Source organism: Motacilla alba, chromosome 15 (assembly GCF_015832195.1).
Source record: "Motacilla alba alba isolate MOTALB_02 chromosome 15, Motacilla_alba_V1.0_pri, whole genome shotgun sequence".
In the NCBI taxonomy this organism is placed as follows: Eukaryota; Metazoa; Chordata; class Aves; order Passeriformes; family Motacillidae; genus Motacilla; species Motacilla alba.
The window spans coordinates 11609326-11622258 of record NC_052030.1 but is presented as its reverse complement, the minus strand read 5'-3'; the positions used below and the strand labels follow the sequence as shown (position 1 = coordinate 11622258).

The 12933-nt window shown below is 40.2% G+C and overlaps 1 protein-coding gene across 1 annotated transcript in view; it reads left to right on the top strand.

Annotated features, from left to right (window-relative positions):
- Positions 1-12933, top strand: part of SBNO1 (strawberry notch homolog 1) — a 31242-nt gene that overhangs the window by 3902 nt on the left and 14407 nt on the right. Inside the window, exons 2-12 of the mRNA XM_038152292.1 lie at positions 2527-2660; positions 3096-3200; positions 4053-4362; positions 6086-6186; positions 7299-7395; positions 8488-8648; positions 9611-9744; positions 9889-9979; positions 10913-11074; positions 11577-11712; positions 11793-11898. Of these exons, the coding sequence (XP_038008220.1) occupies positions 2529-2660; positions 3096-3200; positions 4053-4362; positions 6086-6186; positions 7299-7395; positions 8488-8648; positions 9611-9744; positions 9889-9979; positions 10913-11074; positions 11577-11712; positions 11793-11898 (1535 nt within the window). The 5' untranslated portion in view covers positions 2527-2528. The remainder of the gene's footprint in view (positions 1-2526; positions 2661-3095; positions 3201-4052; positions 4363-6085; positions 6187-7298; positions 7396-8487; positions 8649-9610; positions 9745-9888; positions 9980-10912; positions 11075-11576; positions 11713-11792; positions 11899-12933) is intronic.

Here is a 12933-nt window from a genome sequence, read left to right as displayed (position 1 = left end):
TTCTTGCATGAAAACAACCTCACTAGGATGTTTCTAAACTGGAGATATTTACTCTGAAATTGTAGGAATTGCTTTGCTAGTTTCTATCACCTGTCATCTGCTGAAAACTTTGAAATAAGCAACTAAAGCATTACTGCTATGAATTGTTTTTTTTTTTTCTGAACTCTGAAACTTTTAAGGTCTCAGCCATCATGTTTTTAAAGGTTGAACATGAAGAGGTCAGTGGCATCGTGGAAATGTTAAACTGACTTGAAACAGACAGAATGGCTTGTGACACCGTTCGAAGGTGGCTGGGGAAGATGTGTTTTTGTGGTGTTGGTGTGGCTTTTGCTTCTAGCTTTGGTTTTGCTTTGAGTCTCAACTTCATAGAAAGGCCTTTCATTCCTATATTGTGAGAGCAGACTAGGGGAGTTCTTGAGTATTTTCATTTTCTCTTCATTCTCTTAAGTGAAAAGCCCCAAGCTTCTGCCTCCTCGTGCCTCTATTTAGTCCAGTCCCTGAGCTCTCAAGCGAGTTCCAGTCATATCTTCGTTTAGCAGTGGGGTGATCACAGCTCCACACAGACTAAAGAATGACTTCACTGGTGGCTTTTTCCATTGTACATTTAGACATTTTAGTTTATTTGTCCTTTGAGCAGAGTTGTTGCCCTGTGTGGAAGGGTGCTCGTGCCTCTTTCCCAAATGGCTACTGTGCAGTTAGGATTTTTAAGTGTTTTGGAGCTGTTTTGATGGGGTGACCTGTGTGAATTCCCCTTCTGTAGAGAAATTCATCTTCAGTAGCTGCTCTCAAGTGCTGAACACCGAAAGTACTGATAAGCAAAAATTTCATCTGCACACTTAAACCTTCCTCCCCTCACCTGTTTCTGGTTAGTAAACAATGCTGCAAGCTTCTAAACTTGGATGTGAGGGTCACTGTTACATTTTAGTCTGGTGAACATAAAGGATTTATCCTACCTAATTAATATATATATATATGTATTTCCCTTTTTTGAGAGAGGAAGCACAATCTTTCTGGAGTGAAAGGTGAAACTAGAAGTCAGGTCTTACCACTTTTGTTGACCCATTCAGGATTCTGGGAGACAGGCTAGTGGGCGGTGACATCCTTTAATGGTGCTGCCATATCAATTAAGTGTGCTAGATGACTGAATACTTCTTAATATTTTCTGTACCTCATAGCAACAAACAAGGCCATTCTGCCATTGCTGCCCTCAAATGCCTTTAAGAAAGAGGAGTCTGGTTCTGACAAGCAAGTGGTGTTTGCTGGGGCTGTGTGTGGTCAGTAGCAGTCCCACCAGTTGTTTGTTGTTTTGTTTGGAGCATCGTTAGGTCTTTGCTACATTAAAATGTATCTTCCTCTTGTCCCAGTACCTTGCGTTTGTGGTGCCACCATCTCAGTATGAATCCACAACTGAAAGGCTTCTCCCTGCCATTGCACAGACTAAAACTGGGGAGAGTAAGAACTGAGTGCCTGAGGCTTAGCTTATTTCAAGAATTACCTGTTCTGCTAAAAGTGCTGAGGAATATTTGTGAGCAGCCAGCTGGATGTGGCTCAGCTGTGCATGTAGAAGGGATAAGTGAGGGAATGCTCTTCTGGAGTCTTCTGAATGAACCTCTAAAATGCCAACAAATACTTACCTATTTACAGTAGGTGTTTGGCTCATTGGGTTTCAATGTTTTATTCCCAGTGGGTGTTAAGGGGTGTGGAGGGTGAGTGAAATTAAGATCTGCTTGAGGTGTATTTTAGACTCTATAAGCAACAGCTCAAGTTCTGTGGAATAATTTATTTTTTTTCTTAATACTAAGGCAGATGGGTTTCCTTCTTAAGCAAGTGAAATGTGTTATCTCCTCTCTTCATCTTTAAATGTGGAGTATTTGGCTTTTTAATAAGTTTTTATGCTGTCTAGAATAGCTTTTTGAAATTAGTTTTGCTTGTCCTACACATAAAGGAGTCTGTGACCTGATGTTAGTGTCCTATTTAATAAGCAGTTACATACGATAATAGTGGCACATTTGTTCTCTCCACTATGCAAAACAAAATTTCTCCAGTGAATGAATGTAACCTAATGTAAGAGCAAGCAAGAAATGAAAGCTTTCCTTATAAGCTCTTTATCACTAACTTGTTACAAGATAAAGTAAATGAGTTTTAATTGTGCTTCCCTCATGCAGTTGCTTCACTGACAAAGATGGATCATTAGCATAGCATGGTCTCACCATTTCTGCTCTTGGTATTTCTTGTAATGCTTGAAAATGCAGTGCCTCAAAGACTAGAAAAGGTGTCTTAAGTTCATGGCTATGATAGCGTTTTGTGTTGTAAACTTTTCATTCTCCCTGCTTTTAAATGTGGTGAGTATGTTGAAAAGCCTACAAAGAAGCCAAAGAACCAGAGCACATCTAGAAAGTGAAACTGTGTGTACAAGAGGCTGCACCATGAATGCCCTTAAATCCAGGAAATGGAGTTGTATGTAGGCAAAAAAAAAAAAACAGAATGAAATGTATTTACAGTTTCATTTCTTTCTTTTTGTTTTAGAGATGGTGGAGCCAGGACAAGATCTGTTGCTTGCTGCTTTGAGTGAGAGTGGAATCAGTCCAAATGATCTCTTTGATATTGACTCTCCAGACGTGGTTCTTGCAAATCCAGCACCAACTCCAGCTGTTCAGCAGGTTAAAACAAGAACACAGGGATTTGTGAGAGCTTGGGTTTGCTGGGATGGAGGGCTTGAAGGGGATGGTGTGCATGGCAAGTGGTTGAAGCATGTTTCTTGCTTCATAGTACTGAGATTGGAAAATGGCTTGTGAATTAATTTTTAAACTTCCACACAAAGAAGCAATGTGGAACACTTGAGGTCAGTACAAACAGAAATATGCTTCATTTTGGACGTGACACGGGGACATAATGTCAGGTATCCATGGAGAGCTCTCATGTCATTGGGGTCTAGCTGCTCTGCAATAAAATGCATAAGAAGTGTAATGAAATACCACGTTTAAGCTCCACGATGGCCTTCACTCTGCCAGAGTGTAGCCACTTCAGGCACAGAGTGGGAACAAAAGCCTTAAGGTTTTATTCCTGCTGACTTGTTTGCTTTCTTCCCCGTGCAGTCGGTACCGCTCAGCGCGTTAGAGCTGGGCCTGGACACTGAGGCTGCAGCTGCTGTGAAACCAGAACCAGAGACTGTCTCCACTCCAGCCTTGTTAAATGTTCGGGTAAGAACTGAGCTGCTGCCCAGGGTTGGCGTGGGGAGGGGGCTTAACTTGGGCTGGGCACCAGGTGCCCACAAAGCTGCTTTGTCACTCCTCCACCTCAGTTGCACAAAGGCTGAAAAACCACGGTGAAAGGCTCATGGGTTGAGATAAGGACAGGCAGATCAGCAATTTGTCATGAGCAAACCAGACTCAACTCGAGGAAATTAATTCATTGCCAGTTAACAATGGAGGAGGAAAATGAGAAATAAGAACAAATCTAAAAATACCTTCTCCCCACTCCTTCCTTTGTCCTGGGCTCAACTTCACTCCTGGCACCCATGGTCCTCCAAGGGCTGCGAGGGTCCCTGCTCCAGCACCTGGGGTACTTCCTTCACTGACCTTAGTGTGTGCAGGGTTTTCTCTCATGTTCTCACTGCTCCATCCCAGCTGCTGATGGTGTAACAGTTTCTGCCTGTTGTTAAACGAATACCTTCTCACAGGCACTGCCAGTGACTCTGACTGGCCAAGCCTTGGCCAGCAGTGGCTTGGACTGGCTTTATCAGATATGGGAGAGACTGTAGTGGTCATAAGTGATCATATCTTGTACCTGGGTGATGAATATTTTTTTCCCTTTATCTTAAAATTTAAAAAAACCCTTCCGAAATATGTGCAATGTATTGAGAGATACTTTTTGCTCAGGCTGTTGCAGCACAAAGTAATTACTCTGGCACCTTCAGCATGTTGTTTGAAGACATTTCTCACTACTAGTGTCTTCTAAGAACCGGTGTATCCTGTGTGCTAACTGAAGTCTAATAAAGTTTGTTCTTTCTTTTTGACTGTTTCCTGAAAATTTCCCTGCTTCTTTGTTGCCAGCAACCACCATCCACCACAACCTTTGTGCTGAATCAAATAAATCAGCTTCCAACTCTGGGGACGACAATAGTGGTGACAAAAACGACGCCTGTCACGACCTCGAGGCAGACGATCACTGTAGCAAAGATCATCCAGACCAGCACAACCACTCGGCCCTCGGTGGCAGCACCAGCAGTTCGCAATGCCTTGACCACTGCACCTTCCAAGGACCAGATTCAGCTGAAAGATCTGCTCAAGAACAATAGTCTTAATGAACTCATGAAATTGAAGCCACCTCCTAATATTGCCCAACCAGTAGCAACAGCAGCAAGTGAGTTTTGTTTCTTTGTAATTACAGTATTTCTTTAAATAGTGAAATAACAAAGATCTTTGCACGTCGTGGGTTTTTATTGATTAGTGCAATATCCTGATAAAGCGAAGCGGTCAGGAAACCTGGTACATTTCATTCTAACTGTAGTAGTGTTAGAATTCAGGGTGAAGTGGTATGAAATAACAGAGTTAAAACATTAAACTCTTTATTTACGGCCTGGGACGAGGAAAATGACAGATTGCAGCTGGAAAATTGGTAAAATTATTTTGTGAACATTACTGAAGTCTGTTAGCGATGTTACTGAAGTCCCCACCAGTTCTTGTTCTAGCATGTACTTGGAACTACAACAAACTAGTGCTATTTTCTACTTGGCATCTTCCAAATTATATTTGTAGCACTTAAGGTGTTTGTGTGAATTGTGTCCTGCAAAAGGAAAATCTGTCCCTTTGTTTCACTGAAGGTACCAGATCCATTGTTTAAGAAATTAAGTCCTAAAAACTTGCTGTTTATCTTCGTGTTACTTCTGAAATGCTGCAGTAAGTTAGATGCCACAAGTCCTTTATCACACTCCAAATCTTCATTTTGTGATTTCTTCCATAATATTTCCTTGTATGTTATTTCTAACATGTGGTCAACCTGTATAAGGAAAAAACTGCATGTGTGTGAAACTGACTCTTTCAGGTTCTGATTTTAGCATGAGGTTAAGATCAGACTAGTTCAATTGGAAAATACCTTCAGTGCTGCTTTTCTTTTCTGAAAGATACCCAGGCATTGTCTGGATTTCTGTTATTTTCATTGTCTCTGAAACAAGCTTTGCTGATTTTATAGGTGTGGTTGGCATAACCTATTTTTCTGTATGCAGAGAGAGTGCAGTGCAGGAGCTGTCTGTTAAAACTGAAACAAAAAGCAGAATGTCCCTCCTTGTGTCATTGCTTTCTCTTAGGGAGTGGTTGCCAAAACCCAAGTTGGGACATGAACTGACTGAAGTTGGGGCAGGGAAGGGAGGAAGAGGAGGAGAGAAAGCAGAAGGGGATAAGTCAGTCCTATTAAAACCAAGTGAAAACTCAGAGAAGCACAGAATAGGTGACACCAACACACAGTGACTATTAGAGTGGCACAGCTGCAGAAAACAATTGCTTCTCTAGCTTCTGTGTAAAGGGAAAAGGAGATCTGCAACTTCTAGAACTGTGTTCCTATTCTTATTTGTGTTCCTGTGTCTCTGGATCTTTCCTTGCATTTATTTAAAAAAATGACAAATACTTGTAGAAAAGAGAAGCTCTTGAAAGGAAAATGGTATTTTCATGTAATTCAGGCAGCAGGAGTTCTAGATGGGAAAATATTAAGAAGTTAAATTATGCAATGCCTTTGAGGAAAACATTTATTTGTGCAAGTGGCCTAATTGTTTTAGGGGCAATTATGCTAAGTTTATTACATTCATTGATATGATGGAAGCCTGACAGCTGCTTTCAATATTTTGCATCCATCCTTATGCAAATTATTTTAGTTATGTACTGAGCTCTATTCCTAGTTCCTTGCAAATGTGACTGAAGACAGGAGGGTTAATAAATGGTCTTCTTAAAGGATCCTGTTACAGATTTGTTCTTGAAGCATCACTGTGCTCCTGGATACCTTAAACCTCTCTTTCAGCTCATTGATAGAGCAGCGTGTTGATCCGAGTTGATGTTTGGAGGGAATTCTGTAAACCACAGCTTTTCTTTTGCAGCTGACCTAAGCAATGGTGCAGTGAAGAAGGAGGCTTCCACGAAAGAGGTAGCAAGAATATGGATAAATGACATTAAAATGAGAAGTTTTTCACCAACTGTGGTAAGTGGCACAAATGATTTGTTTGCCATACCAGTGTGTTGCTGGCCATAAACGGTTGTGGCCAGTTCCAGGAGTTACTCATACTTGTCTTGTGTGTGGTGGAACTGTCAAGTGCATCTGTTTGTTCAAAAGGTCAGTTGCTCCACAAGATGAAACTTGGTTAGATGAGTGAAGTTAACAGCTGTGCTGAGCTTAGATAGTAAATGACAATTTCAAGAAATTACTGTCCTTAGCAGAAGCTGGTGTGGACCAAGAAGGGTGTGGCTCTGATTAAAGGTGATAAGCATAGCATTTCCTCTGGGTTAAAGCATTTTCTTTTAAAATCACTTGCAGTGAGGAAACTGAAAGACTTCCCCCTAGCATGGCTGTGCTTCTGGGCAGTTAAATTGAAGATGTGAATTGAATATCATTCAATTTTCTAAATGTAATGAAATTACATTCTGATGCTGTAAACATTTGAGTTTTGGCATCTTCACTGATAGCTAGACTCAAGCTGATGTTTGGGAAGAACTGTGCTCCTCAGTGACTGCCCTACAGAAGGGGCTTTCAGATCACTTCTTTTGTATTAAACATTAGTGGTTGTGGAAGATATTTGATTTTTCATCTGTTGAGTGCTTTACAAATATTTATATATTTGCATTTGTCAGGGTCACAGTAAATGGGTAACGGTCAGGTTTCAGAGAATACTGGACAGAAATGACTATTTAACTCTGAAGTTGTGAAATGGTGTCATGAATGTGGAACTGCAGGAGACTCCAGGGGAGTACTTGAACATTAGGGCTGTCATGTTTTCAAGGCAATTTCCTTTAAGTCATAGTCTGGTTTTAATATGCAGTAAGAAGAATTTCTTTTTAATTCTTGTGTGAGTTTGGAGTGCTTGATCTCCTTGCAAAGAAGAGAAAGTTCCCTGACTTAGTGTCTTTAGAGGCTTGTTCAGAGTGTGGGAAATCTACATTTGTGTGTAGTTTCCCAGCAATTCACTGGTTTGTTCCCTACATGTGTTAAAACATTGAAGTGCAAGTTTGTCCTCATTTCCTTTCTCATGTTAATTTCCAGGAGATGGAATATTAACAACGTGCTGTTTGACTAACATGAGTATTTCTCAATTCTAGAAAGTGCCAGCAGTAAAAGAAGAGGAGGAACCCGAGGAAGAAGATGAAGAAGAAATGGGCCATGCAGAGACCTATGCTGAATACATGCCAATAAAATGTACGACCTGATCTTCCGTTACATCAAAAGGCTGAATGCTTTGAGAGTTTATTTATTTATTCTTGTGTAATTACTAACACAGAAAATAGATACTGTCTGAAGTTAAGAGGACCTGAATACGTTGTGGGTTTTCCTAGGAAATTTATCTTCTGTAACACTTAGATTTGGAAGATAAGTGGATTTTTAAATAGAAGAGGAGTTCTTTGGTATCATTGAGCAGTATTTGTTTCACAGATAGGACTGTTCAACCAAAATCAGTCTCTTTTTTTTTTCCTCTGTTAAGATGCCTTGTGCCTCAGCAGAGGAAATTTTGTAAAGGAATTCAGTACTCACTGCTACACTTAAGAATCTAGTTTGAGTCTATTGGTGTGAAATCACCCTAAGTACATTCTTCCTGCATTGTTCCTGGCTGACTACTTAGAGCTGGCTCTTGGTTGTTTTTTGAGTGAATCTTTTACTGCTGTTAATTGCCATCTCCTCTTTTTTCTCTTTTCTTTGTTGTGCTCATTGACAACAAGCTGTTACCTTGTTTGCTGTATACAGTGACCTGCTGTAAAAGCAAGGCAAAAATTTTGCGGGGAGTTTGTAGCTAAATAGTTAATTTTTATTGTTACTGATGAGATCTGTCAGCAATTAAACCATGTCTGTTCTAAATCTTTTCTCCTCTCATTCTGCTTAAAAATGGCACTATATAAATAGTGAGAAGAATGTTGCTTTTGTGACTCTGGCATCCTGAGGCTGCTTCTGGCCTTTTAGAAAAACAAGGTTCAGACTGGTTTTTCTCAAACAAGTCAAGTACACAAATACTTTAATTTTCTGTAAAGTGAATTTTATCTAATCTCATAAAAATTGTGGGAAGGTGGTGAGAAGAGAAAATTAGGATTGCAGTTATAAATTCAGATTAATGTGTTCCTTCATATGCAATGCAGTTTAACGCTTGACAGATTGTTTCATTGCAACATACTCGTTGAGTTCAGCCTTTGCAATCACGATTGTAAGTTGTTTAGGTAAATATAATAACTTGTGCTGCAGCAACAGAACTCTGTGTTTTGTTTTCATCTTCTGCCTTCCTTCCCCTTCTTTCTCCACCAGTAAAAATTGGTCTACGTCATCCTGACCCAGTAGTGGAAACCAGCTCCTTATCCAGCGTGACTCCTCCTGATGTGTGGTACCAGACATCAATATCAGAGGAAACAATTGACAGTGGCTGGTTGTCAGCTTTGCAGCTGGAAGCAATCACTTACGCAGCCCAGGTATGCCAGACATCAGCACAGCTTAAAAGCTAACAGAGAATTTAAGAAGGAAAACTAAAATCTGACAAGTGCAGCTATGTCAGTTTTACAAGGAGATAAAATAATAAGAGCTTAAAGGTTTGAGTTGCATTAGAAGATGGCAGGTGAGCTTCAGCTCAGATAAATGTGAGGCAATGCACCCAGGAAAATTTCCTCTAAACCACTTCCATGATGGTGATCTTTTCACTGTCTTAGAAGATGTTAGTCATTTTTATTTCTCTGAAGTAATTTAATGGCTGCAGTAGCAGCAGGCTGAGAAAGCCAGCCCTCTCTGACATCCTTGGGAAGGGAATAGAGAACAGCACTGGGTGTTACTTTGCTGCTGGGTTAAACTTCATGTGCCCACCCCAGATGCGTGTGCAGCACTTTGTGTGCTGGGGAAGGAGGCAGTGGAGTTGGGAGGACAACTAAAATGCTCACAGGAGGCAAAAGTTACCTCATGAAAAGAGACTCACACAGCTGGAACATCTGGGGCTGGAGGGGAGAGAAAGGAGTGGGAATGAAGTCAGGGTTAAGATCATCAAGGAGTGAGTGATATCACACAAAAGCAAAGCAGAGCTTGGTGCCACTGACAGGAGATTGGTTTAAAATGGCTGGATTCAGAATCCTGCATTCCACAGGCTGTGGGTGTCTGGGCCATGCTGCTACAGAAGGCTGTCCGTGGATTAGGAAAAGGCACCAAATATTGGACAGATGTTTAGAGTAGTTCTGGGTGCTCAGGGAGGAAAGGGGAGAATGGCTCACACAATGCAGTTAGGGATGCTGTGCTCTCCCTAATTAAAATCCCCTCTTCCTGCTTCCAGAGGTTTGCTTGGACCACTGGTCTCCTCCAATAGGATGTTTCTTATGTTTGCTCTTTTCTGACAATCCCCTGTGGTGTGTTCTGGAGAATGGGTACAAGTTTTTTGTTCTTTCTCCTACAGCAACATGAAACATTCCTGCCCAATGGAGACAGAGCTGGATTCTTGATAGGTGATGGTGCTGGTGTAGGAAAAGGAAGGACCATAGCTGGAATAATCTATGAAAATTACTTGTTAGGCAGAAAAAGAGCAGTCTGGTAAGTGTGCCAGGATGTGTTAGAGCAGACACTCCAGTGACTCTATGACTTAAATTCAGGGTCATCTCTTCTGACAAATGTTCTAGCAACTGACTGCCTTGACCTGCTGTGACTTACAGAATGTGCTTTGCTTTGTATCTTCAGGTTTAGCGTGTCAAATGATCTGAAATACGATGCTGAGAGAGATTTGAGAGATATTGGAGCAAAAAACATATTGGTGCATTCATTAAACAAGGTGTGGAAACTTTTTACTATGTACAGTTGAGGCAAACCTTTAGGTACGCTTGTGTGACGAGTTGTGCATGTTGACTGTTCTAAGAGCAAGAATGTACTAATTTCAATAAATTTGCTGTCTAGGTCTTGTTTGACAGGCCTAAATCTTACAAAGAACCACACAGAGCTTTAAGTTAATCATGTAAATAGGCCCCTTGTAGGATTAAGTCTTAGCATGTGTGCTTTTTTTAAAAAAATCTACACTTCAAGCCACTACTGACACTACTAGTAGAATATTTTTTAGAAGTTGAAATATTCTTTACATCTTTTAAGCTTTGTAGCATTTGAATTTTTTACTTTCTATCTCTCAGTGCACATTTTATATATAATGCATTTTATGTGTGATACTTGAATAATGGACCTGCTCAGTGATTTATTAAAGCTGCAGTGGTGTGTGTGTTATTTTTGGAGACACTGCCTCTGCTCTGGATTAGCTGCTTCAATTGTAAAGTTTGATTACTGGTTGAATTCACTGAACTTAAAAGTTTGGTTTAAGTTGGTATTTTTGCTCTGTGAATTCTTCATTTCCAAAATAAGGCTTCATCATTTATGGTAGCAGCTGTAAATACACTTGAGGTATTGGCTCTTAAAGAGATACATTGAAACTAAAATCTCAATTGTATGTAAATTGAGGAAACCATGTAGTCAAAAAATGTGGCTGCTAAGCTTTTGAAACCTCAGATTTAGTCTTCTTTAAGTCTATGTTTAAGTAAGGCCCTGTGTAACCCCTTAACCACACTGCCATCAGCTGTGCCCTGATCATGATGTGGGGTTATGGGTGGCTCCAAGTGTTCACACCCTCAAGTTTAAGACCACCAGCATCCCTTAATATCTGGTAGGTGGGATTGAGGAGGGGTCTCTCTTGATTAATTTCTCTAATTTCCATTTATTGCAGTTCAAGTATGGGAAGATTTCTTCCAAACATAATGGAAGTGTGAAGAAAGGCGTCATCTTTGCTACCTATTCTTCTCTTATTGGGGAAAGTCAGTCTGGTGGTAAATACAAAACCAGATTAAAGCAGCTTCTTCACTGGTGTGGTGAAGACTTTGATGGAGTTGTATCCTTTTTCTGGAATTCATTTGATTATCATGAAATTGCTATTTAAGCTTATGTCTTTAAAGATTTTTAGGTATTCTGTATTTGTAATGGCCGTTAGTTGTGTGCATGTTCTGACGTCACACTTGCAGTTTTACAAACTTTGTGCCAAACACATTGCCATCAACTTGTTGCCACACAACTCTGGTACAAGAGTGAAGTTTGGTTTTCTTCTATATCAAACCTATAAAATTAAACAATTGTCCCTAAGAATCCTAAGTTTACATTTATATTTTTAATGGATTTATTTAAATATATATTTGGAGTATAACCGGCATTTTCAAGAACTCCAGTGTGGCAATTTACTATCTAAATATTTTTCCAAGGTTTTTAGTTAAAATGACCAGTGTCTGGAGTTTACAATTTCCACCTGCCCCCTGTTGTAAGTAGATTTTCTTGCCTTCTGTTCTAGCTCCTCATTCTGTACATTAGTGGGACAAAGCTTTTCCTTAATTACAGTGCAGATCGTATTTGACGAGTGTCATAAAGCAAAGAATCTGTGTCCTGTTGGTTCATCAAAACCAACAAAAACAGGTCTGGCTGTATTGGAACTTCAAAATAAACTTCCAAAAGCCAGGGTTGTTTATGCCAGTGCCACAGGTATGTACTGCTGGCTTTGTATTCAATGTTTCTGGGTGGTTTTGCTGGCACTGGTACAGATTTATGTTTCTCTTTTTTAGGTGCATCTGAGCCAAGAAACATGGCATATATGAACCGTCTTGGAATATGGGGTGAAGGAACTCCATTTAGGGAATTCAGTGATTTTATTCAGGCTGTTGAAAGAAGGTAAAGTTTCAAAGACCTGCAGCAGAATGCACAGGGTTGTGGCTGACTGCTCCCCAGTTTCTTTGTCCTCACTCTAGTCCTTTACAAGCGTGTCCTGTCACACTAAGAACTCTGGCTTCTAAATCTAGCAGAAGTGTTATTTATCATAAGTGGTGAAAAAAGATGTTTCCTTTGTTCACAGAAAATTTTGAGAGCTTTAAAAGCTTTCTGGGAAAAGAGGCCTCTCAAAAATGTGGGTGTTAGGAAAGCAAAATGCTTTGCTGCTCCCCATGAAAACACCCTGTATTGTAGTGAGTATGCTCAGTGTAGTTAATGGCTCCCTATTTGTAGAAGGCCTCGAATGTTTATGCATTCATCTTAGGCAATTTAACAGGAGGAAATCTTGTGCTTATTGGCATAAGAACCCAGTTCAGGGAAATTCTTTGTGCTGTTACAAGGTATTTGGTGTTTCAGAACATGCTAATGGTACTGAATGCGAGAGGTCAGTAGAAAAGGCTGCTGCCGCATTCTGTGGTGGGTGAGCATCTTGCTTTGCCTACTCAAAAAAAATTTTGAGCACTTGAGAATACCACAGTAGGGTTTAGGATCCAGCTTGTTTATCATCTACATGATGTGTGGCTTTTCTGGACTCTGCAAGTGTAGCTTCTCTTCATTACTGGGTGCATGTCAAATGAGCAGTAATGAAGTTTGAGCCCCAAGCCTGTGAGTAGCAGTCAGCTGTTTTGCTGGTGACTTCTGTGCTCTCAAGGTGTGTTGCTGCTAAAAAGAACTGAAGTTACTTACTAATTAAATAATTTTCATATCACCAAAACCTGAATAACTTAAAACAGTTTGTATTATTTCAAATCATTAGCAGTTTATAAAATTAGACTGCAAGAATTTGCTGATATTTGGACCACCTTTGTTATCCAGTTTAAATTTATAAGTTACTGTCTCCTAATCCATCCTAGGTCATTTGGGAAAACAGTAACTGAGTTTTACCTCTTGGGCTACACTTAACACTTACAAGGCAGGGAATACAGTTTTATGTAATGA